This window comes from Salvelinus fontinalis, chromosome 13 (genome assembly GCF_029448725.1).
Source record: "Salvelinus fontinalis isolate EN_2023a chromosome 13, ASM2944872v1, whole genome shotgun sequence".
Taxonomy (NCBI): Eukaryota; Metazoa; Chordata; class Actinopteri; order Salmoniformes; family Salmonidae; genus Salvelinus; species Salvelinus fontinalis.
This window is the reverse complement of record NC_074677.1, coordinates 33,602,244-33,624,292: the sequence shown is the minus strand read 5'-3', so window position 1 is coordinate 33,624,292 and position 22,049 is coordinate 33,602,244. Positions and strand designations below refer to the sequence as shown.

At 41.5% G+C, this 22,049-nt stretch overlaps 1 protein-coding gene across 2 annotated transcripts; it reads right to left on the bottom strand.

Moving 5' to 3' along the window:
• Positions 1-647: 647 nt before the first annotated feature.
• Positions 648-20,752, bottom strand: LOC129868466 (very-long-chain 3-oxoacyl-CoA reductase-like). Of its 2 annotated transcripts, none has more exons than XM_055942475.1 (8): positions 19,766-20,752; positions 8,427-8,473; positions 8,260-8,300; positions 8,032-8,142; positions 6,168-6,235; positions 1,644-1,709; positions 1,384-1,533; positions 648-1,235 (listed from the first exon to the last, which is right to left on the bottom strand). In XM_055942475.1, exons 1-8 carry the CDS (start codon positions 19,799-19,801, stop codon positions 1,098-1,100), a joined length of 657 nt encoding a protein of 218 aa, XP_055798450.1. In that variant the 5' UTR covers positions 19,802-20,752; the 3' UTR covers positions 648-1,097. The 2 variants fall into 2 exon arrangements, with proteins under 2 accessions (XP_055798450.1, XP_055798451.1); XM_055942476.1 differs by lacking the exon at positions 19,766-20,752 and adding an exon at positions 10,164-10,601.
• Between the last annotated feature and the right edge of the window lie 1,297 nt (positions 20,753-22,049).

Below are 22,049 nucleotides of genomic sequence, written 5' to 3'. Positions count from 1 at the left end.
CATTAGTGCCTAATGCTTGACAATATTGTCATAATACACAAGCATTAAGCCACTGTCAGGCAGACTAAATATGGATTGCTCATTTATTTTGTCTAATTTATAATGCATCACCTTATGCCAAATGCTAAGGATCATGCCATTCATTTGTTACTTGGAAAAAGTATTTAGATTTTTATGCTGTTTTGCTATGCTTTTCTTATGTACAGATTTTGGAAACAGAATGTTACTGCAAGGATTTTGGTATTTATGAAAACGATTTACTAATTTAGAGGCAGATAGTTGACGATATACGAAAGATTAAACATTTCACAACTTGTGGTGGGATGTTTGTGCTTAAGCAGAAATAGTCCTCTTTACAGTCCTATGAAGTTACTGTATATTTCTGACTCTGCTCAGAATCCATGTACTGTTCTCAGGTTGTGCCACACAAACTGTTCTCTAGAGTCTGTGGACTGATCAGTGAGTGCCAGACAGGCTGCTTGTGAGTTAATCAGGACTCTGTCCAAGCAAATTACTCAATAGAAAATGTCAAAAACCAAAGTAATTAGATTAAACATGCTGTTTCCTCTACACATATGTTACTCAGTTACAACTATGTGACAGTCATTTGTGAATGGGTTGGCAAAAGGCAATAAAATAAACAAAAGTAATTGTCTTTGTATTTATTTTTAAGAAAATAGAGTTCACAAAAATGTGACGGTTGATACCAAAAATTGTACTATGTTAAAAGTCCAAATCAACCAGAACATGCACATGTCCAAGCATTCAGTTATACTGTTGTAGTCTATATCCCTAATATGTATATAGCTAGAATATGTACTATAGAAGCATGTTTGAGAGTTGCGTCTCCCACAGATCATACTCTGCTGCACTCAGGCTATATAGTTCCTGATGGATTTGGGGTCAGCTTGTTAACAACACATCAACATTACACAATCTCTTTCCTATTACCAATACCTTTAAATGGCAGTCAATGCAAAAACAGTAACATTGATCAATTAGTTATCTACATATGAAGTAAAACATCTCATATCAATTTCCAATATGACCTCTTTAAAGCACCACAAACGTTTCAGTAGCAACCTCCTTTGCACTCCTTAGTCCTCTTTGCTTGCAGAACGTTCTGTCATTTCATCAATTTTTTTCTCCATGTTCTTTGCAAATGTCTCTGTCTGCTTCACACAGTAGGATGAAAGGCGCAGCCAATCAGGGAAGAAAATGGACAGAGCAATGTGCTGTGGGACGGCAAAGAGAGACCGAGATATTTACAATCACATAAAATAGTCTAATAGTATATTCTGCATGGCTCATTTTTGGCTAAGGTAACAAACTGTTATAGAGTAGTTTGTTTTGAATATTTGCGTGGATAAGAGGAGTTCCTACCTGAAGAGCGTGAGAGACACAGCCGCTAGTGTAGCTAGAGTGACCCACTGTGTTCAGAGCTTCACGGGCAAAAGCACTGGCACTCTTCAACAACAGGTTGGGGGGCAAGTTGTGGGTCATGTTAGTGGACACCATAAAGGGAGCCACACACTAAAGGAGAGGAAATTAAGAAAGCACAAGAGATAGGAAGAAACACAAAGATGCAAGGAAGGATACTGAAACAGGAGTGCATGTGATACAAAATTCTTAAAGTATTTTACCTGAACTGTTATTCCCTGTGACTTGTACTCTGAATTCAGAGATCTGGAAAAATATGTCACAAAAATCTGCCAAGAAAAGAATGGATAACATTGATTCTCTGTAGCTGTTATAGAGCATGTCACTTACAATGCCAGGATAGTGGGTTTGATTCCCGGACCATCCGTATGTAAAATGTATGCATGCATGACTGTTTGTCGCTTTGGATAAAAGCATCTGCTGAATGGCATATACAGTTGAAGTCGGAAGTTTACATACACCTTAGCCAAATACATTTAAACTCAGTTTTTCACAATTCCTGACATTTAATCCTAGTATTAATTCCGTTTTAGGTCAGTTAGGATCACCACTTTATTTTAAGATTGGGAAATGTCAGAATAATAGTAGAGAGATTGATTAATTTCAGCTTCCCAGTGGGTCAGAAGTTTACATACACTCAATTTGTTTTTGGTAACATTGCTTTCAAATTGTTTAACTTTTGGAATGCTACGTTTCAGGTAGCCTTCCAAAAGCTTCCCACGATAAATTGGGTGAATTTTGGCCCATTCCTCCTGACAGAGCTGGTGTAACTGAGTCTTGTTTGTAGGCATCCTTGCTCGCACACGCTTTTTCAGTTCTGCCCACACATTTTCTATTGGATGAGGTCAGGGCTTTGTGATGGCCACTCCAATACATTGACTTTGTTGTCCTTAAGCCATTTTGCCACAACTTTGGAAGTATGCTTGGGGTCATTGTCCATTTGGAATACCCATTTGCAACCAAGCTTCAACTTCCTGACTAATGTCTTAAGATGTTGCTTCAATATATCCACATAATTTCCCTCATGATGTCATCTATTTTGTGAAGTACACCAGTCCCTCCTGCAGCAAAGCACCCCCACAACATGATGCTGCCACCACCGTACTTCACGGTTGGGATGGTGTTCTTTGGCTATTTTTGTTTCATCAGACCAGAGGACATGTCTCCAAAAACTACGATCTTTGTTCCCATGTGAGGTTGCAAACCGTAGCCTGGCTTTTTTGTGGCGGTTTTGGAGCAGTGGCTTCTTCCTTGCAGAGCGGCCTTTCAGGTTATGTCTATATAGGACTCGTTTTACTGTGGATATTGTCACGGCCGTTTAAAGGAGTGGACCAAGGTTCAGCGCGATTGGAATACATATTTTAATACAACGAAGAACACTTAACAAACTAACAAAATAACAAACTAACAAACGAAATAACTACCCACCAAACCAACATGGAAAATGGCAACCTAAATAGGCTCCCCAATCAGAGACAACGATAAACAGCTGTCTCTGATTGGGAACCCACTCAGGCCACCATAAACCTACAACCCCTAGACAATACAAAATCCCCATAGATAACAAAAAACCCTAGACAAGACAAAAACCCCAAGACAATACAAAAACTAAACAAACCACCCCTTGTCACACCCTGACCTAACCAAATAATAAAGAAATCAAATATAACTAAAGTCAGGGCGTGACAGTACCCCCCCCCCCCCCCCCCCCCCCCCAAAGGCGCGGACTCCCGGCCGCAAACCTAAATGGGAGGGTCTGCGTGAGCATCTCCCCGCGGTGGCGGCTCTGGTGAGGGACGCAGACCCCGCTCCACCTCTGGCTTGGCCAACTGTGGTGGCTCCTCTAGAGCGGGGACCCTCGCAGGAGACTCTGGCAGCTCCGGACAGGAGGGAGACTCTGGCGGCTCCGGACAGGAGGGAGACTCTGGCGGCTCCGGACAGGAGGGAGACTCTGGCGGCTCCGGACAGGAGGGAGACTCTGGCGGCTCCGGACAGGAGGGAGACTCTGGCGGCTCCGGACAGGAGGGAGACTCTGGCGGCTCCGGACAGGAGGGAGACTCTGGCGGCTCCGGACAGGAGGGAGACTCTGGCGGCTCCGGACAGGAGGGAGACTCTGGCGGCTCCGGACAGGAGGGAGACTCTGGCGGCTCCGGACAGGAGGGAGACTCTGGCGGCTCCGGACAGGAGGGAGACTCTGGCGGCTCCGGACAGGAGGGAGACTCTGGCGGCTCCGGACAGGAGGGAGACTCTGGCGGCTCCGGACAGGAGGGAGACTCTGGCGGCTCCGGACAGGAGGGAGACTCTGGCGGCTCCGGACAGGAGGGAGACTCTGGCGGCTCCGGACAGGAGGGAGACTCTGGCGGCTCCGGACAGGAGGGAGACTCTGGCGGCTCCGGACAGGAGGGAGACTCTGGCGGCTCCGGACAGGAGGGAGACTCTGGCGGCTCCGGACAGGAGGGAGACTCTGGCGGCTCCGGACAGGAGGGAGACTCTGGCGGCTCCGGACAGGAGGGAGACTCTGGCGGCTCCGGACAGGAGGGAGACTCTGGCGGCTCCGGACAGGAGGGAGACTCTGGCGGCTCCGGACAGGAGGGAGACTCTGGCGGCTCCGGACAGGAGGGAGACTCTGGCGGCTCCGGACAGGAGGGAGACTCTGGCGGCTCCGGACAGGAGGGAGACTCTGGCGGCTCCGGACAGGAGGGAGACTCTGGCGGCTCCGGACAGGAGGGAGACTCTGGCGGCTCCGGACAGGAGGGAGACTCTGGCGGCTCCGGACAGGAGGGAGACTCTGGCGGCTCCGGACAGGAGGGAGACTCTGGCGGCTCCGGACAGGAGGGAGACTCTGGCGGCTCCGGACAGGAGGGAGACTCTGGCGGCTCCGGACAGGAGGGAGACTCTGGCGGCTCCGGACTAGAGGGCGTCGCTGGAGGCTCCGGACTAGAGGGCGTCGCTGGAGGCTCCGGACTAGAGGGCGTCGCTGGAGGCTCCGGACTAGAGGGCGTCGCTGGAGGCTCCGGACTAGAGGGCGTCGCTGGAGGCTCCGGACTAGAGGGCGACGCTGGAGGCTCCGGACTAGAGGGCGACGCTGGAGGCTCCGGACTAGAGGGCGACGCTGGAGGCTCCGGACTAGAGGGCTACGCTGGAGGCTCCGGACTAGAGGGCGACGCTGGTGGCTCCGGACTAGAGGGCGTCGCTGGAGGCTCCGGACTGAAGGGCGTCGCTGGAGGCTCCGGACTGAAGGGCGTCGCTGGAGGCTCCGGACTGAAGGGCGTCGCTGGAGGCTCCGGACTGAAGGGCGTCGCTGGAGGCTCCGGACTGAAGGGCGTCGCTGGAGGCTCCGGACTGACGGCCTTCGTTGGAGGCCTCGTGCCATAACTCCTCACTGGAGGTTTCGTGCCATGGATCCTCACTGGAGGCTTCGTGCCATGGATCATCACTGGAGGCTTCGTGCCATGGATCATCACTGGAGGCTTCGTGCCATGGATCATCACTGGAGGCTTCGTGCCATGGATCATCACTGGAGGCTTCGTGCCATGGATCATCACTGGAGGCTTCGTGCCATGGATCATCACTGGAGGCTTCGTGCCATGGATCATCACTGGAGGCTTCGTGCCATGGATCATCACTGGAGGCTTCGTGCCATGGATCATCACTGGAGGCTTCTTGCCATGTATCCTGGCTCTGGGAATTGGAATTCATCTTTTAATACAACGAAGAACACTTAACAAAATAACAAACTAACAAACGAAACGTGACGCCAACGTAGTGCTCACAGGCAACTAAACATGGACAACTACCCACCAAACCAACATGGAAAATGGCAACCTAAATAGGCTCCCCAATCAGAGACAACGATAAACAGCTGTCTCTCATTGGGAACCCACTCAGGCCACCATAAACCTACAACCCCTAGACAATACAAAATCCCCATAGACAAGACAAAAACCCTAGACAATGCAAAAACTAAACAAACCACCCCTTGTCACACCCTGACCTAACCAAATAATAAAGAAAGCAAATATAACTAAAGTCAGGGCGTGACAGATATAGATACTTTTGTACCTGCTTCCTCCAGCATCTTCACAAGGTCCTTTGCTGTTGTTCTGGGATTGATTTGCACTTTTCGCACCAAAGTATGTTCAACTCTAGGAGACAGAACGCGTCTCCTTCCTGAGCGGTATGACGGCTGCGTGGTCCCATGGTGTTTATACCTGCGTACTACTGTTTGTACAGATGAATGTGGTACCTTCAGGCGTTTGGAAATTGCTCCCAAGGATGAGCCGATTTCTTTTGATTTTCCCATGATGTCAAGCAAAGAGGCACTGACTTTGAAGGTAGGCCTTGAAATACATCCACAGGTACACCTCCAATTGACTCAAATTATGTGAATTAGCCTATCAGAAGCTTCTAAAGCATTTTTCTGGAATTTTACAAGCTGTTTAAAGGCACAGTCAACTTAGTGCATGTAAACTTCTGACCCACTGGAATTGTGATACAGTGAATTATAAGTTAAATAATCTGTCTGTAAACAATTGTTGGAAAATTTACTTGCGTCCTGCACAACGTAGATGTCCTAACCGACTTGCCAAAACTATAGTTTGTTAACAAGAAATTTGTGGAGTGGTTGAAAAACGAGTTTTAATGATTCCAACCTAAGTGTATGTAAACCTCCGACTTCAACTGTATACATAGACCATTTATGTGAGTGGGGTGTGTGTGAATCCTACCTGCTCAGGGTTGGGAATGTCCAGGAAATGTACCAGCCTGTCAGAATAGTTCATGCCTACATTATTAACTGTAAATGAGGAGTGTCAGAATATATTTCTATGTAATTGATTATTAAATGTCACTACTAACATACATTGAAAGAGAGAAAAGCTACAGTGCCTTGAGAAAGTATTCACACCCCTTGACTTTTCCCACATTTTGTTGTGTTACAGCCTGAATTTAAAATGGATTAAATTGAAATGTGTTGTCACTGGCCTACACATAATACCCCATAACGTCAAAGTGGAATTATGTTTTTAGAAATGTTTACAAATTCATTAAAAATGAAAATCTGAAATGTCTCAAGTCAATATGTATTCAACCCCTGTTATGGCAAGCCTAAATAAGTTCAGGAGTAGAAATGTGCTTAACAAGTCATAATAAGTTGCACAAACTCATTCTGTGTGAAATAATAGTGTTTAACATGATTTTTGAATGACTACCTCATCTCTGTACCCCACAAATACAATTATCTGTAAGGTCCCTCAGTTGAGCAGTGAATTTAAAACAGATTCAACCACAAAGACCAGGGAGGTTTTCATAATGACTCGCAAAGAAGGGCACCTATTGGTAGATGGGTGAACATGTTAAAAAAGCAGACACTGAATATCCCTTAGAGGATGGTGAAGTTATTAATTACACTTTGGATGGTGTATCAATACACCCAGTCACTACAAAGATACAGGCGTCCTTCCTAACTCCGTTGCTGAAGACAAAGGAAATAGCTCAGAGATTTCACTATGAGGCCAATGGTGACTTTAAAACAAGTTACAGAGTTTAAGGAGCTGTGATAGGAGAAAACTGAGGATGGATCAACAACATTGTACCTTTTCCACAATACTAACCTAAATGAGAGTGAAAAGAAGGAAGCCTGTACAGAATAAAAATATTACAAAGCATGCATCCTGTTTGCAATAAGGCACTAAAGTAAAACTGCAAAACATGTGGCAAAGAAATTTACTTTTTGTCCTGAATACAAAGTGTTGTTTGGGGTAAATCCAACACAACACCACTCAGTACCACTATTCATATTTTCAAGCATCATGGTGGCTGTATCATGTTATGGGTATGCTTATCATTGGCAAAGACTAGAGAGTTTTTTTTAGGAAACAAATAAACAGAATAGAGCTAAGCACAGGAAAAATCCTAGAGGAAAACATTGTTCAGTCTGCTTTCCAACAGACACTGGGAGACAAATTCACCTTTCAGCAGGACAATAACCTCAAACACAAGGACAAATATACACTGGAGTTGTTTACTAAGACGACATTGAATATTCCTGAGTGGCCTAGTTACGGTTTTGACTTAAATCAGCTTGAAAATCTATGGCAAGATTTGAAAATGGCTGTCTAGCAATAATCAACAATCAACTTGACAGAGCTTGAATAATTAAAAAATAATAATGTGCAAATATTTTACAATCCAGGTGTGCAAAGCTCTTAGAGACTTTACCCAGAAAAACTAACTGTTATAATATCTGCCAATGGTGATTCTAACATGTATTGACTCAGGGGTGTTAATACTTATGTCAATTAGATATTTCTGTGTTTATTTTAAATACATTAGCAAACATTTCTAAAAACATGTTTTCACTGTCATAATGGGGTATTGTGTTTTCTCAAATCTATTTCGATTTCAGGCTGTAACACAACAAAATGTGGGGGTATAAATACTTTCTGAAGGCACTGTATGTTGACGGTAATAAGAGCACATTCTACATTTAATTGCAGACTAGCTTTAGTTCCTTTCTCATTTCCTGATTGTCGTCCCCTTTATGACTCCTTGTTCTCCTCCTCCTATATATCATTGCCATAGGTTCCCTACCCAGGATGCCTATGTCCAGGTCCCGTAGTGCCTCAGCTATAGCAGGGTAGATGTCATGGCCCTCTGTGAAGTCTGTCTGGATGATCTGGGTCTGGCGTCCATGTTGGCTCTCTGGAACAAACATATTGAAGTACAATTTCATTTAAAGGGACAATACATTTGCATATTGATCTTTTGTACCTCAACTCTTCATTTAGTTCTGTTTTTCCATCTCAGCCCTTCACTCACCAATTTCCTTGGCGACAATGTGGAGTTTATCTTTTGACCGGCTGTAGTGTCCAGGAAGAAAGGCAACTGTTACGTGAGTAAAGACTCATTTTACAAAGCACTTGAATTACATGCTTATGCATGCATCAATCTTGTCTGTACACAGGCGAGAATCAGTAAAGACTCACCTCATTTGCGTAAGCTTTGCCAATCCCTGAGGTAGCCCCTGTGACAACTGTAGAAAGGAGATCATGGTCAGAATTAGTTAGTCTGCAGACTTCCATAATTACATATTACTACTATTGTTGTGTCTCCTCATCCTCTGCAGTGAGAGGTCTCAGAGAGGTCAGTTCAGACACTGGATGTGACTGCAGGATCCAGGAACATTTAAGGATCTCTCTCTTCCTTTCTTTCACAATGCTGGCAGGAATGCTGCTATCCTGGTCTGCTCGGTGGAAGCATACTATCGTTTGTCATCAGATACTTGAAAAAATTGTTTTATAGTGGCAACAACTTTTCTCCAACTGCTGCCAAAAGTGTAAAATGATGTGCTGTAATAACCAACAGGAAAGTTATGTTTCCAAATGAGACTGAAGTGGCCCAGTGCCCACACAAATCCTGTTCCACCTAACAGCAGATATCATCTTGGGCACATGGCAAAATAGTGAGCTGTAAAATGGAATGTGACCTGCCTCTCTCAGTCTTCCATTGAACAGGGCTAGGGTAAGGTGCACAGGGGACACATGATACACTCAGGGTGGGTTACACCAACATGGTTTAAATTAATCTAGGTTGTTTTTTGTTTTATTTATTATTGTCATTACTTAACGTTATTGACCCATTTATTATTTGTCCGCTAGCCACCTGATCATGGCACGTTAAAAAAAAACATTGTCGGAGCTGATGGAGGAATTTAGTAACATACTGGAGGATATAAAGACAGACAACACGACTGTCAAAAAGAAGTGAGACGCCTGGGCCATTTTATCCGACAAATGTAATGGATCGGCACGGATTAAAGAGAAGAGGGACCCAAATTGGATGAAAGCGTGCTGGAAAACAATTAAAGGCGAAAGCCAAAAAGGACGCTGCAGAGGAGAGGCGGGGGCTCTTTCAGACAGGAGGGGAGCATCGGTCCAATGGAATTGATCCTCTCTCCCAGAAGATATGCGAGATGATTCCTCAGCAGTTTGCCCCTCTCTATAACCCCTATAATGACGACGAACATCTTGACCCACCAATATTTAGTAAGCTTAAATAACTGTTAAATATCAATGCCTATAATCCACGTTAAAACTAACGTTAATGCTACAATGTTACCGTTGTCAGGCCCGTTACAGCATGTTGCATAACATCATCATTCGTACCAAGGCAATATCATAAACCCCAATTCAATTGTTGTACAAAATGGGCACATAAATAGCCTACTAATAATACGTTAATTATCAGAAAACTCAACAGGTCTCTAATTATTCTCTGAGGAACTCGTTTTGGTCTCTCCGCAGTAGATATGCTGTCATTTAATCAGTTAAACCACCTCAAGTGGCAGATTATAATTAATCTCCAATCTAAATGTATATATTTTTTTTAATGAATTGATCAACATCTAGGTTTAAAGTGAAAATTAAACTTAGATTAGAGGAAGGATGTAATTTAACTAGGATTAATTTAAAACTAGGTTTTACATTTGGTGCAACAATATTAATAGATACACCTTGATTTAACCCAGTTTAAGAGTTCATCCATGTTGGTGCAACCCACCCTCAGTCTACTGTAGTTTTTTTTATCTTGTAGAGAACGTCTAAAGAATCATGTAACATAGCCATCACTATGACTAAAAAGAGAATGCATTTATTTTCATAAATAAACAAATATCAGTCTACTGTAAAAATAGCTTCCTTTACATAGCATGTAGCCTGCCTTACCTGCCCATTGTCCATATGTCTTTAAATCAGTTTGCCAAACTTTTGACAGCACGTACACTCTGAATCCACACCAGCAAATCCAGGACCATTTTAGCATGTAATACAGCACTGTGAAGCCACCTATGAACACCAGTCCCCTCACAAGTATCGAGTCTGATACAGTGACAGTATCCATGTCTGGCCAAATTTCACTCACACTTCAGCAGACAGTTCTTCAAAAATATGAACTTTGGCTGGTTTTATAGTAGAACTGAACATGCTTACTTAGACATACAACGTGCAACGCTCCGCCCAAGAATCTTAATCTAATCGACGCATTGGTCAGGAATATTTCCTGGTGCGTCATCTCAGCAAATCAATAGGCAAAAGCAGTATGACGCTTCCCTGCACGGTATTCATCGTCCCCCACAAGAGCAATACCAAAGAGGAAAATGCGACGCGAGAGGTTTTACTCTGGCCCAAAAATGCCCAATAAATTTCTATGGGTTTATTTTGGACCTGATCTTGTCGCCTGCCTTCCCGCATTTGGGACAACGACTACCATTGTTAGGGCGGAGACATAGTCATATTGTCATTATATATAGAGCTCTGGCTATACAAATACTACAGTTTATCCTAGCGTTTGTTTTAATTGGACAATCTGTGGATGCCGACAGTAGTCGCACCATTGGAAGACATAGCTTGGACTGTAGCCTACGAAAGCCTATTCCTGCTCTTTTCCCGCGATCCATCAAAAACATTTGGTGTGTCATCAAAGTGGTCTCTGATTTGTGGTCAGACTCGTTCAGGTGGAACAAACTTAAATTTGCGCCTTTTTTCAATGGTGATTTGAATGTCATTGAGAAAACAGAACTGTCAAAGATTTTTTTTCGCAAACATCCTTTCAGAATTTAAAAGTAATCCTCGAAGTAATCATCTAGTTTTTTAAAAATATCCATAATCTTATTAGAATATTTTGCTGGTAATGTAACGGATTACAGTTACCGTTTTTTGTAATCCCCTACATGTAAGGGATTACATTACATTAACCCCCAACCCTGAATGTAGTGGACTAAAAGTAAAAATTCTCAAAAATATAAATAGTAAAGTATAGATACCCCCCAAAAACGACTTTAGTAGTACTTTAAACTAGTTTTACTTAAGTACTATACACCACTGCAAAAGGTTGACATGAAACATTTGTTAAGCATTATATTTGAAAAAAAAGAACGTTTGCACTCGGGTAAAGGTTAATGAAGAAGAATTAATAGGGACAGGATATTCTTCAAGTTTTGGCAATGCTATTACTGGAGCCTATAGGTGCATGTTAGTGGAGCAGTTCATGTTGAGAGAGAGAATGTGATAGAATCTGATTGTACTGCCAGTCCCTGTCCCTCAAACAATCAGATGTCAATCCTATGGTTTGGATAGGGCTTTTACATAACATTCAAAGTGTTGTTGCAGTATGGAGTGTGTATTAATGTATGGAAATAATGGAATGAAGAATGGAAGCTCTTTTAATATTCACAAAAAAAATCTAAACATCTGACCATATATGCTATATAACACTAGAGGGAGCCAGCAAAATTGCCTTTACTGGCACCTCAGTCAAGAAGCAGCCAACAGAGAGACTGATAGGGAGCCTACTAGCACCTAAACAGGTTGTTGAGGTGCCAGTAGTTGAGGTGTCAGAGATTGTCACAGTTGGGGATTCTTAATTTCATCACTCTGTTGTCACTATGATTTTATCTGAGATTCAGGAAATTCAAATGAGCCTCGTGATTTACATAAATCCAGTGAAAACCTGCAGTTCTCTTTCTCTCTCGATTGAACGCTAAAGTACCAGACATAATAAATGTCCTACTATTGTAGGTCCTACTACTGCGACATTCAAATGTACAAGTAGTATTTTTCTGGGTGACTTTCACTTCCGTTGAGTCATTTTATATCAGATATCGTTACTTTTAGTCAAGTGTGACAATTGATTACTTTTTCCACCACTGATAACACACAATATATATATTGATATCCACTACAACATACAAGTGTATCCAAAATACAGCCATAGGCTACACCTAAATAATAGCCTACTGTACTCTATGAAAACTGATTTCCCGTTAGAAATTCTGACTTTTTTTGACAGTAATCAAATCTTCCTGCTGCAGGATTATTTTACTCCTGCGACAAAACTGGTCAAATTAAGATCCTACATCTGTATGTGATGCACTGCACACAAAATACACTACCGTTCAAAAGTTTGGGGTCACTTAGAAATGTCCTTGTTTTTGAAGGAAAAGCAAATTTTCTGTCCATTAAAATAACATATCATTGATCAGAAATACAGTGTAGACATTGTTAATGTTGTAAATGACTATTGCTGGAAACAGCTGATTTTTAGGCGTACAGAGGCCCATTATCAGCAACCATCACTCCTGTGTTCCAATGGCAGAATGTGTTAGCTAATCCAAGTTTATCATTTTAAAAGGCTAATTGATCATTAGAAAACCCTTTTGCAATTATGCTAGCACAGCTGAAAACTGTTGATTAAATAAGCAATAAAACTGTCCTTCTTATCCTGTCTAGGACTGGGGTGCCGCTCGCGCCACACCCCCCCCACCCCCACTGAAAAGGCAGAGCCGCGAAATTCAAAAAAAATATTTTTTTTAAATATTTAACTTTCACACATTAAAGTCCAATACAGCTAATGAAAGACACAGATCTTGTGAATCCAGCCAACATGTCCGATTTTTTAAATGTTTTACAGGGAAGACACAATATGTAAAGATGTAAATCTATTAGCTAAAAATACATTAGCATAATCCACCATCTTTACTTTGTCCACCAACAACAGTAGCTATCACCAATTCGGCTAAACTAAGATATTGATAGCCCCTAACCAAGAAAAAAACTCATCAGATGACAGTCTGATAACATATTTATGGTATAGGATAGGTTTTGTTAGAAAAATGTGCATATTTCAGGTAGATGGCATAGTTTACAATTGCACCCACCGTCACAAATGGACTAGAATAATTACAATGAGCAACGTGTTTACCTAACTACTAATCATCAAACATTTCGTAAAAATACACAGCATACAGTAATCGAAAGACACAGATCCTGTGAATACAGACAATATTTCAGATTTTCTAAGTGTCTTATAGCGGAAACACAATAAATCGTTATATTAGCATAGCACATGTGCAAACATTACCCCAGCATTGATTCTAGCCAAAGAGAGCGATAACGTAAACATCGCCAAAATATATTAATTTTTTCACTAACCTTCTCAGAATTCTTCAGATGACACTCCTGTAACATCACATTACAACATACATATACAGTTTGTTCGAAAATGTGCATATTTAGCCACCAAAATCATGGTTAGACAATGAGAAAAGTAGCCCAGCTGGTCAGAAAATGTTCGTGCGCCATATTAGACAGTGATCTAGTCGTATACATAAATACTCATAAACGTTACTAAAAAATATAGGGTGGACAGCGATTGATAGACAATTTAATTCTTAATACAATCGCGGAATTACATTTTTTTAATTATCCTTACTTTTCAATACAGTTTGCGCCAAGCGAAGCTAAGTAAAAAAAAATGGCGTCCTAAGCCACTAACATTTTTCGAACAGAAACACGATTTATCATAATAAATTGTTCCTACTTTGAGCTGTTCTTCCATCAGAATCTTGGGCAAAGAATCCTTTCTTGGGTCTAATCGTCTTTTGGTCGAAAGCTGTCCTCTTGCCATGTGGAAATTCCAACTGCGTTCGGCATGAATTGGAAGCGTGCCCAGAGATTCACAGTGTCTCAGAAATAAATGTCCCAAAATCGCACTAAACGGATATAAATTGCTATAAAACGCTTTAAATTAACTACCTTATGATGTTTTTAACTCCTATAACGAGTAGAAACATGACCGGAGAAATATTACTCCCTACACTAATGCTTGGAACAAGTGCGGGTCGGTGGCTACCGCGCGCATGACGCACCAAGAAAAGAGTTCCTACCTACAGGGTTTTTGCATTTATAGTGCCTGTGATTGCGCAATCGACACCATTCAAATCGTCATCACGTAAAGGCATCCAGGGGAAGACGTAAGCAGTGTCCGTATACTCATAGGAATAACAGTGGCCTTAAAACTGACTCCAGAACAGGGGCCAAAATTTCTGAAATCTGACTCCATGTCAGGGAAATTGCTGTAGAATGAGTTCTGTTCCACTTAGAGACAAAATTTCAACGCCTATAGAAACTATAGACTGTTTTCTATCCAATAATAATAATAATATGCATATTGTACGATCAAGAATTTTGTAGGAAGCCGTTTCAAAAATTACACGATTTCCAGAAATAGTGACAACAGCACCCCCTAGCCTTAACATGATTTATACTAGTTGAGTATCTGGAGCATCAGTATTTGTGGGTTCGATTACAGGCTCAAAATGTCCAGAAACAAATAACTTTCTTCTGAAACTCGTCAGTCTACTCAACTAGTATAAGAAGGCCAGTTTTATTGCTTCTTTAAATCAACAGTTTTCAGCTGTGCTAGCATAATTTCAAAAGGTTTTTCTAATGATCAATTAGCCTTTTAAAATAATAAACTTGGATTAGCTAACACATTGTGCCATTGGAAAACAGGAGTGATGTTTGCTGATAATGGGCCTCGATACGCCTACGTAGATATTCCATTAAAAATCAGCCGTTTCCAGCTACAATAGTCATTTACAACATTAACAATGTCTACACTGTATTTCTGATCAATTTGATGTTAATTTAATGGACAAAAAATTTGTTTTTCTTTCAGTAACAAGGAAATTTGGGTCATCTGGGTCTCGCCTTGTGCCCTTATAGGTACATACTTATATTGCAATGTACAGCCTTACCTATGGATCTTAGGTCCATGAAATAGGGTATCAGCCTACTCAGTGCCAGATTACAATTCTAAAGAGTTTACACAAATATTAGTGTGCTCTTATTGTGGGACTTTAACTTTCACCTCACAATTCAGTCTATTGTGCGCAATGTTCAGCCTTATTTATGGATCTTCGGTCCATGAAATGGAGTTCTCAGTGACATTCACAGAGCACAACTGTGAAGAGTTTTCACAAATATTAGCATCATAGCTCTTATTGCGCAACTCTGAAACCACTGAAATTAGCAACATTAAGCTCATATGTCAACCTATGTGTAGTAAACATTCATATTGCAATGTACAACTTGATACCCCATTTCATGGACCCAAGATTCATAGCTAAGTCTGTACATTGCAATATGAATGTCCAAATCGCACAATAGGCTTAATAGTGAGGTGATTTCCCACAGTTAAAGTCGCAGTAAAAGCTGCAAATATCATTGCGGTAAAGTGAGTAGACACTTGCAAAAAGCAGTCAAGTCATCCGCGCTTCAGTCTCCTCCTGAATTTGAGTACCCGAATACACAACACTTTACGATGTCACGTGTTTTCTGGTAGGGGAACTCAGTTGGATGCACTTTCACAACTCATTCAAGCAAACAGTTTGAAGCACACTTATTCAATCTTTCACAATAAAAATTATATCAAATCGCTCCTTTCATTTTCGCACCTTATCAAAAATAACTTTATCACGGGTAGAGTGAGGCTGCAGAATACTAAAGCGGGTGTTGTTTTGCAGATATGAAATTGTGAAAGCAAGATGTGTGACATACAGTTGATGTCGGAAGTTTACATACACCTCAGCCAATTACACTTAAACAGGTTTTCACAAGTCCTGACATTTAATCCTAGTAAAATTTCCTGTCTTAGGTCAGTTAGGATCACCACTTTATTTTAAGAATGTAAAATGTCAGAATAATAGTAGAGAGAATTATTTATTTCAGCTTTTCTTTCATCACATTCCCAGTGGGTCAGAAATGTACATACACTCAATTAGTATTTGGGAGCATTGCTGTCATGTTCCTGACCTTATTTGCCTTTGTTTTACTTTGTTTAGTTGGTCAGGACGTGAGCTGGGTGGGTAGTCTATGTTATGTGTTTCTATGTTTAGGTTAATTGGTATTAGCCTTATATGGTTCTCAATCAGGGACAGGTGTTTGACGTTTCCTCTGATTGAGAACCATATAAAGGTAGGCTGTTCACATTGTTTGTTTGTGGGTGATTGTCTTCCGTGTCTGTGTATGTCGCACCACACGGGACTGTTTCGTTTTCGTTCGTGTATGTAGTCTGCTCCTGTTTGTGCGTTCTTCGTGTTATTATGTAAGTTCCATGTTCAGGTCTGTCTACGTCGTTTTGTTGTTTTGTAATTTTCCAAGTGTTTTCCGTGTTCGTCTTCGTCTTTAAATAAATCTTCATGGATTCAACCTACGCTGCACTTTAGTCCGACCCTTACTCCTCCTCCTCGTCCAAGGAGGAGGCATTAGACGAACGTTACAATTGCCTTTAAATTGTTTAACTTGGGCCAAACGTTTCAGGTACCCTTCCACAAGCTTCCCACAATAAGTTGGGTGAATTTTGGCCCATTCTTCCTGACAGAGCTGGTGTAACTGAGTTGGGTTTGTAGGCATCCTTGCTCGCACACGCTTTTTCAGTTCTGCCCACACATTTTCTATAGGATTGAGGTCAAGGCATTGTGATGACCACTCCAATACATTGACTTTGTTGTCCTTAAGCCATTTTGCCACTACTTTGGAAGTATGCTTGGGGTCATTGTACATTTGGAAGACCCATTTGCGACCAGGCTTCAACTTCCTGAATGATGTCTTGAGATGTTGCTTCAAAATATCCACATAATTGTCCTGCCTCATGATGCCATCTATTTTGTGAAGTGCACCAGTCCCTCCTGCAGCAAAGCACCCCCACAACATGATGCTGCCACCCCCATGCTTCACGGTTGGGATGGTGTTCTTCGGCTTGCAAGCCTCCCCCTTTTTCCTCCAAACATAACAATGGTCATTATGGCCAAACAGTTCTATTTTTGTTTAATCAGACCAGAGGACATTTCTCCAAAAGGTACAACCTTTGTCCCCTTGTGCAGCTGCAAACCGTAGTCTGGCTTTTTTATGGCGGTTTTGGAGGAGTGGCTTCTTCCTTGCTTTCAGGTTATGTCGATAGAGGACTCGTTTTACTGTGGATATAGATACTTTTGTACCTGTTTCATCCAACATCCTCACAAGGTCCTTTGCTGTTGTTCTGGGATTGATTTGCACTTTTCGCACCAAAGTACATTCATCTCTAGGAGACAGAACGCGTCTCCTTCCTGAGCGGTATGACGGCTGCGTGGTCCCGTGGTGTTTATACTTGCGTAGTAGTGTTTGTATAGATGAACGTGGTACCTTCAGGCGTTTGGAAATTGCTTGCAAGGATGAACCAGACTTGTGGAGGTCTACAATTTTTTTCTGAGGTCTTTGTTGATTTCTTTTGATTTTCCCATGATGTCAAGCAAAGAGGCACTGAGTTTGTAGGTAGGCCTTGAAATACATCCACAGGTAGACCTCCAATTGACTCAAATGATGTCAGTGAGCCTATCAGAAGTTTCTAAAGCCATGACATCGTTTTCTGGAATTTTCCAAGCTGTTTAAAGGCACAGTCAACTTAGTGTATGTAAACTTCTGACCCACTGGAATTGTGATACAGTGAAATAATCTGTCTGTAAACAATTGCTGGAAAAATTACTTGTGTCATGCACAAAGTAGATGTCCTAACCGACTTGCCAAAACTATAGTTTGTTAACAAGACATTTGTGGAGTGGTTGAAAAACAAGTTTTAATGACTCCACTCTAAGTGTATGTAAACTTCCGATTTCAACTGTACAAACACAGTATACAGACAGACACAGACAGACATAGTACACAGACATAGTACACAGACTCCCAGCTTCACAGCCATATCTAGGTGAGCTTGATAGGTTTTCCTTTGTTTTTATTTGTATATCATGAAAGATATATATTTTTTAAAGCGTTGAATAACTGTCACGCCCTGACCTTAGAGAGCCTTTCTTATTCTCTATTTGGTTAGGTCAGGTTGTGACTTGGGTGGGCAAATCTATGTTTCTATTTGTTTGTTGGCCTAGTATGGTTCCCAATCAGAGGCAGCTGTTTATCGTTGTCTCTGATTGGGGATCATACTTAGGCAGCCCCTTTTCCCACCTTAGATTGTGGGATCTGGATTTTGTATAGTTACTGTGTAGTCTGCAGAACGTTACGTTCGTTTATATTTTGTTGTTTTTTGGTGTTCATCTAATAAAGTAAGATGTACGCTTACGACGCTGCACCTTGGTCTCCTCATTCTGAAAACGGACGTGACAACAACAACATTTTACGTGGCCTATCCCCACATTCTTTATCTTTTAAATAATAATTTTTAAAAAGTAGTTATATTACGGTGGCCTTTGATGACCCCATGTCAAAAGAAATCCTATAGCTTTTTGTCTATGCTGGTTGTTAGCTTGCATAACTGATATTTGTATAATTGTAAGGGACACTTCATGTTTTATAGATAATATTTAAATTTACAGAGTGGGTGAGCTCCATTCCTGACAGACTGATCAGATTAAATTTTAGCCTCAGAGCTTGATCACATTCAATCGCATCCTCAGAGGCTGATAAATTAGGATTCTGTCTTGTAGGCTGTTTCATAGGTAAAGCTCCTTGCAGGCAGATTTGCAGTCAGTGCATTTTATATATCATCAAGATTGGGTGCGCTCTATTCCTGGCAGGATGATCAGATTCAATAGTAGCCTCAGAGGCTTATAAGTCAGGATGCTGCCTTGTAGGCTGTTTGCAAGGAACCATACATATGAAACAGCCTACAAGGCTCTTTGCTAACTGAGTGCTCAATGCCTGATTCATCAGCCACTGTGGCTGCTATTGAATCTGATCAGCTGCCAGGAATAGAGCGCACCCTCTCTGGATTATATGCATCAGCCTATAAAGCACTGAGAGCTATCCTGCCTGCAAGGAACCTTACCTTTGAAAGAGCCTACAAGGCACCCTAGTCAAAAAAAATCCTATAGGATTAGTGATTTTTCCAATAGAATCCTATAGGATTGTCACAATGGGGGTATGCACAGCATATAAGGAAAATAAATGTTTAGGTACAGTAACACACAGATATGAACTTTTCTTTCATTTATTATATAATAGTCAGCTATGCATACAATACATGGAATGTTCCCTTTACTCTCTTTATGTTGGGATAGGGAGAGGAAAATAAAAACCTAAAGATAATGAGACCCCCCACCCAACTCTTTCCCTCCCAGGGTTGTAGAAACCTCCCTCCCTCCCTCCCTCCCAGGGTTGTAGAAACCCCCCTCCCTCCCTCCCAGGGTTGTAGAACCCTCCCTCCTTCCCTCCCTCCCTCCCTCCCTCCTGGATGTAACTACCAGTGCCCATCTAGTGACCTCTTGGCACACCTGATCCAGGTGTTGTAAAAAAATAAATGATGATCTGTGTCATTAAGATTACATCAACTTGTTAATATATCTCTATGCTGTTTGGCTGTAATGCCACATAGCACACCTTTTTGACACAAATGTAAACAACCTTGCAGACAATCTCAGGTTTAACAGCTATTGTTGTTGCAGTTGAAACAATAACTTTAATGTGTGATGCAGATGCACCAGATGCAAATGTTTACTCACATTGTGTCCCCTGGACATCGGGGGATGGAGCTGCATGAGATAGCTACTGTGCTAGCGGTTTCACCAAGTGGCAAGGGTGGCAGTTCAATATCGGTCACTTATGATGTTATTACAGTTCACATGTGTCCACTGTCCCACCTTCTTAGATAATTGTCTAACGCTTCGAACACACCGACTGCGAAATTGCGTTTCGATACACCAGAAGTACATTCATTTCCAATGGAACGCTGCATTTGCCTTGCAGCATTGCGTTGCAGAGGCAGTTGCAGTGCGTTCTGTGTGGTGCATACGTTCGATAAATCGAACGTATGCATAAAATTGTATGAGTGGACTTGACAGAAAGTAGCAAAATATGAATGTAGATTTTTTTTTTTTTGCACATATTCAGTAAAAAGGTGGGATTACATAAAAACAGTTTGATTGCATAATTTCTTTACATTTTTTATTTATTTATTTGCCAAGTATATTATTTATTCGATGACATCCTCAAATTAATTGTGAGAGCCTATAATATAATTTCCCTCCAAAATGCAGTTTTGGAGCGAAATGCAATAATAAATAGTCAAGATAGGCAGAGTAGGCTCTTTCAACAATGAGACCAACGTTGAGGAAGGTGGTATGACTATTTCTTTCACACACACCTCATTGGCTAGGTTAGCAAGCTAGGTTAGCTAGCTAGCTAACGCTAACTAGCCACATCTAGCACAAGCTCACTACTAAACTGACCTGGCAATCCTACTATCGTGGACACTTGTCTCCAAGCAGCATTTTTTGTGTTTATGTCCCTGTAGCTGTCAGCAGTTGTGTCAAAAAGACACGGTTTTGAGGATACTGCGAAAATGATTCTCTCCTCCATGTGTCCAACCGCATGCGACCATTTGCAAAAGGTACCTGCATCAGTATAGTTGCCTAGCTGCGCAAAATGTTATGCAGCAGTGATGCAATGACACAGTCGGTGTGTTCGAAGCGTAATTCATTGCGGAGGCCGCAGGGATGGCACAGTCCAGGAAGAAGGGGCGTGTGGCTGCACAATGCACTTCTCTCTCCAGAATGCGCTCTCTCCCGCTAATTTGTGCACGTTCATTGTTTCATAACTTCATTGTGTCAATTGTTTGCTTTTGATTGTTAGTGTCTATCCATTCCGAATTACATAGGCCTATATCACCAGTAGTTAATTTACCATTAATTCCTATAATTTCTAATCTACAGTGTTTGTTTGGTTGTAATGTCTGTTAATGCATTCAAAATATTATTATTCTAGATTTTACCGTTCTCATTGTCGGACTGGACATGTGGTGTGCAGAGCGCACAATCTATGCTACACTTGTGATAAACACGTTTTGGTTTTATTCCATTTACGAGTTTTGTCAATTTAGTCATTGTCTTTTGTTTGGAGCCTCCTGTCAATGTGGAGTAAAGATGCACACCTGTTTATGCATAGAAGTAGGCCTATAGGCTGCCTGGTTTGCGTGCATATGTAGGCATATAAATGTTCCCATTTGGGGATCTGATGGTATTTCTGATTGGCTTAATGCACAACCACTAATGAGCTCTGGAGCTTGTTAAAGTAATGTTTTCTTCACCTCAAACAGCAAGCAAACAAAGTCTGTTTTTACATCCATTGAGAATGACAATAATTCCTCAATTTATTTGAAAAATCTTTCCAGCTCTTTCCCTTTTGATAACCACTCAGTATGAAAGGGAAAAATGTCATCCTCTGATCCAGTGGAAACATCATAAAATAGGCCTACCTGATTACTTCTTATCCCTTGAACAAATAGCCTACAGCTTTGTCTATCCCGGTATCCCAATGTTGCAAGCAGCTTTAGGCTGGACCCAAGTTAATAGTTGATATGTTTTAAGTTCGTTGCAGACAGTCCATGCATAGCCAATGTGATATTTATTTTTATCAGGATATTTTCTACCTGCATACTGAAATGTGTTTATTTGTTGGCTTTATAAGCTATTTCTACAAACTGTAGTTGGCAATGGCAGTAGAATTAACTTTTTAGGTTTGTATAATTTTCATTTAGATTTGGACAGAATTTTAATTAACCATATGACAATGATTTTGAGATACGAAGACATTATTATAAATTAAATAAATCTGTTCCACGAAAATGTGTATATGAAAACCATAACTGGCACACATATCGGTAGAAATGGTAAGATATATTGTCATTCCACATGAGAAAGTTTACCGACTCCTTGTGTAGCCTATTACCGGCAACTTCAGGAGAGTAATGGCAGAATCTACAAAAGCCAGTAGGAGCGGAAGGAGAAT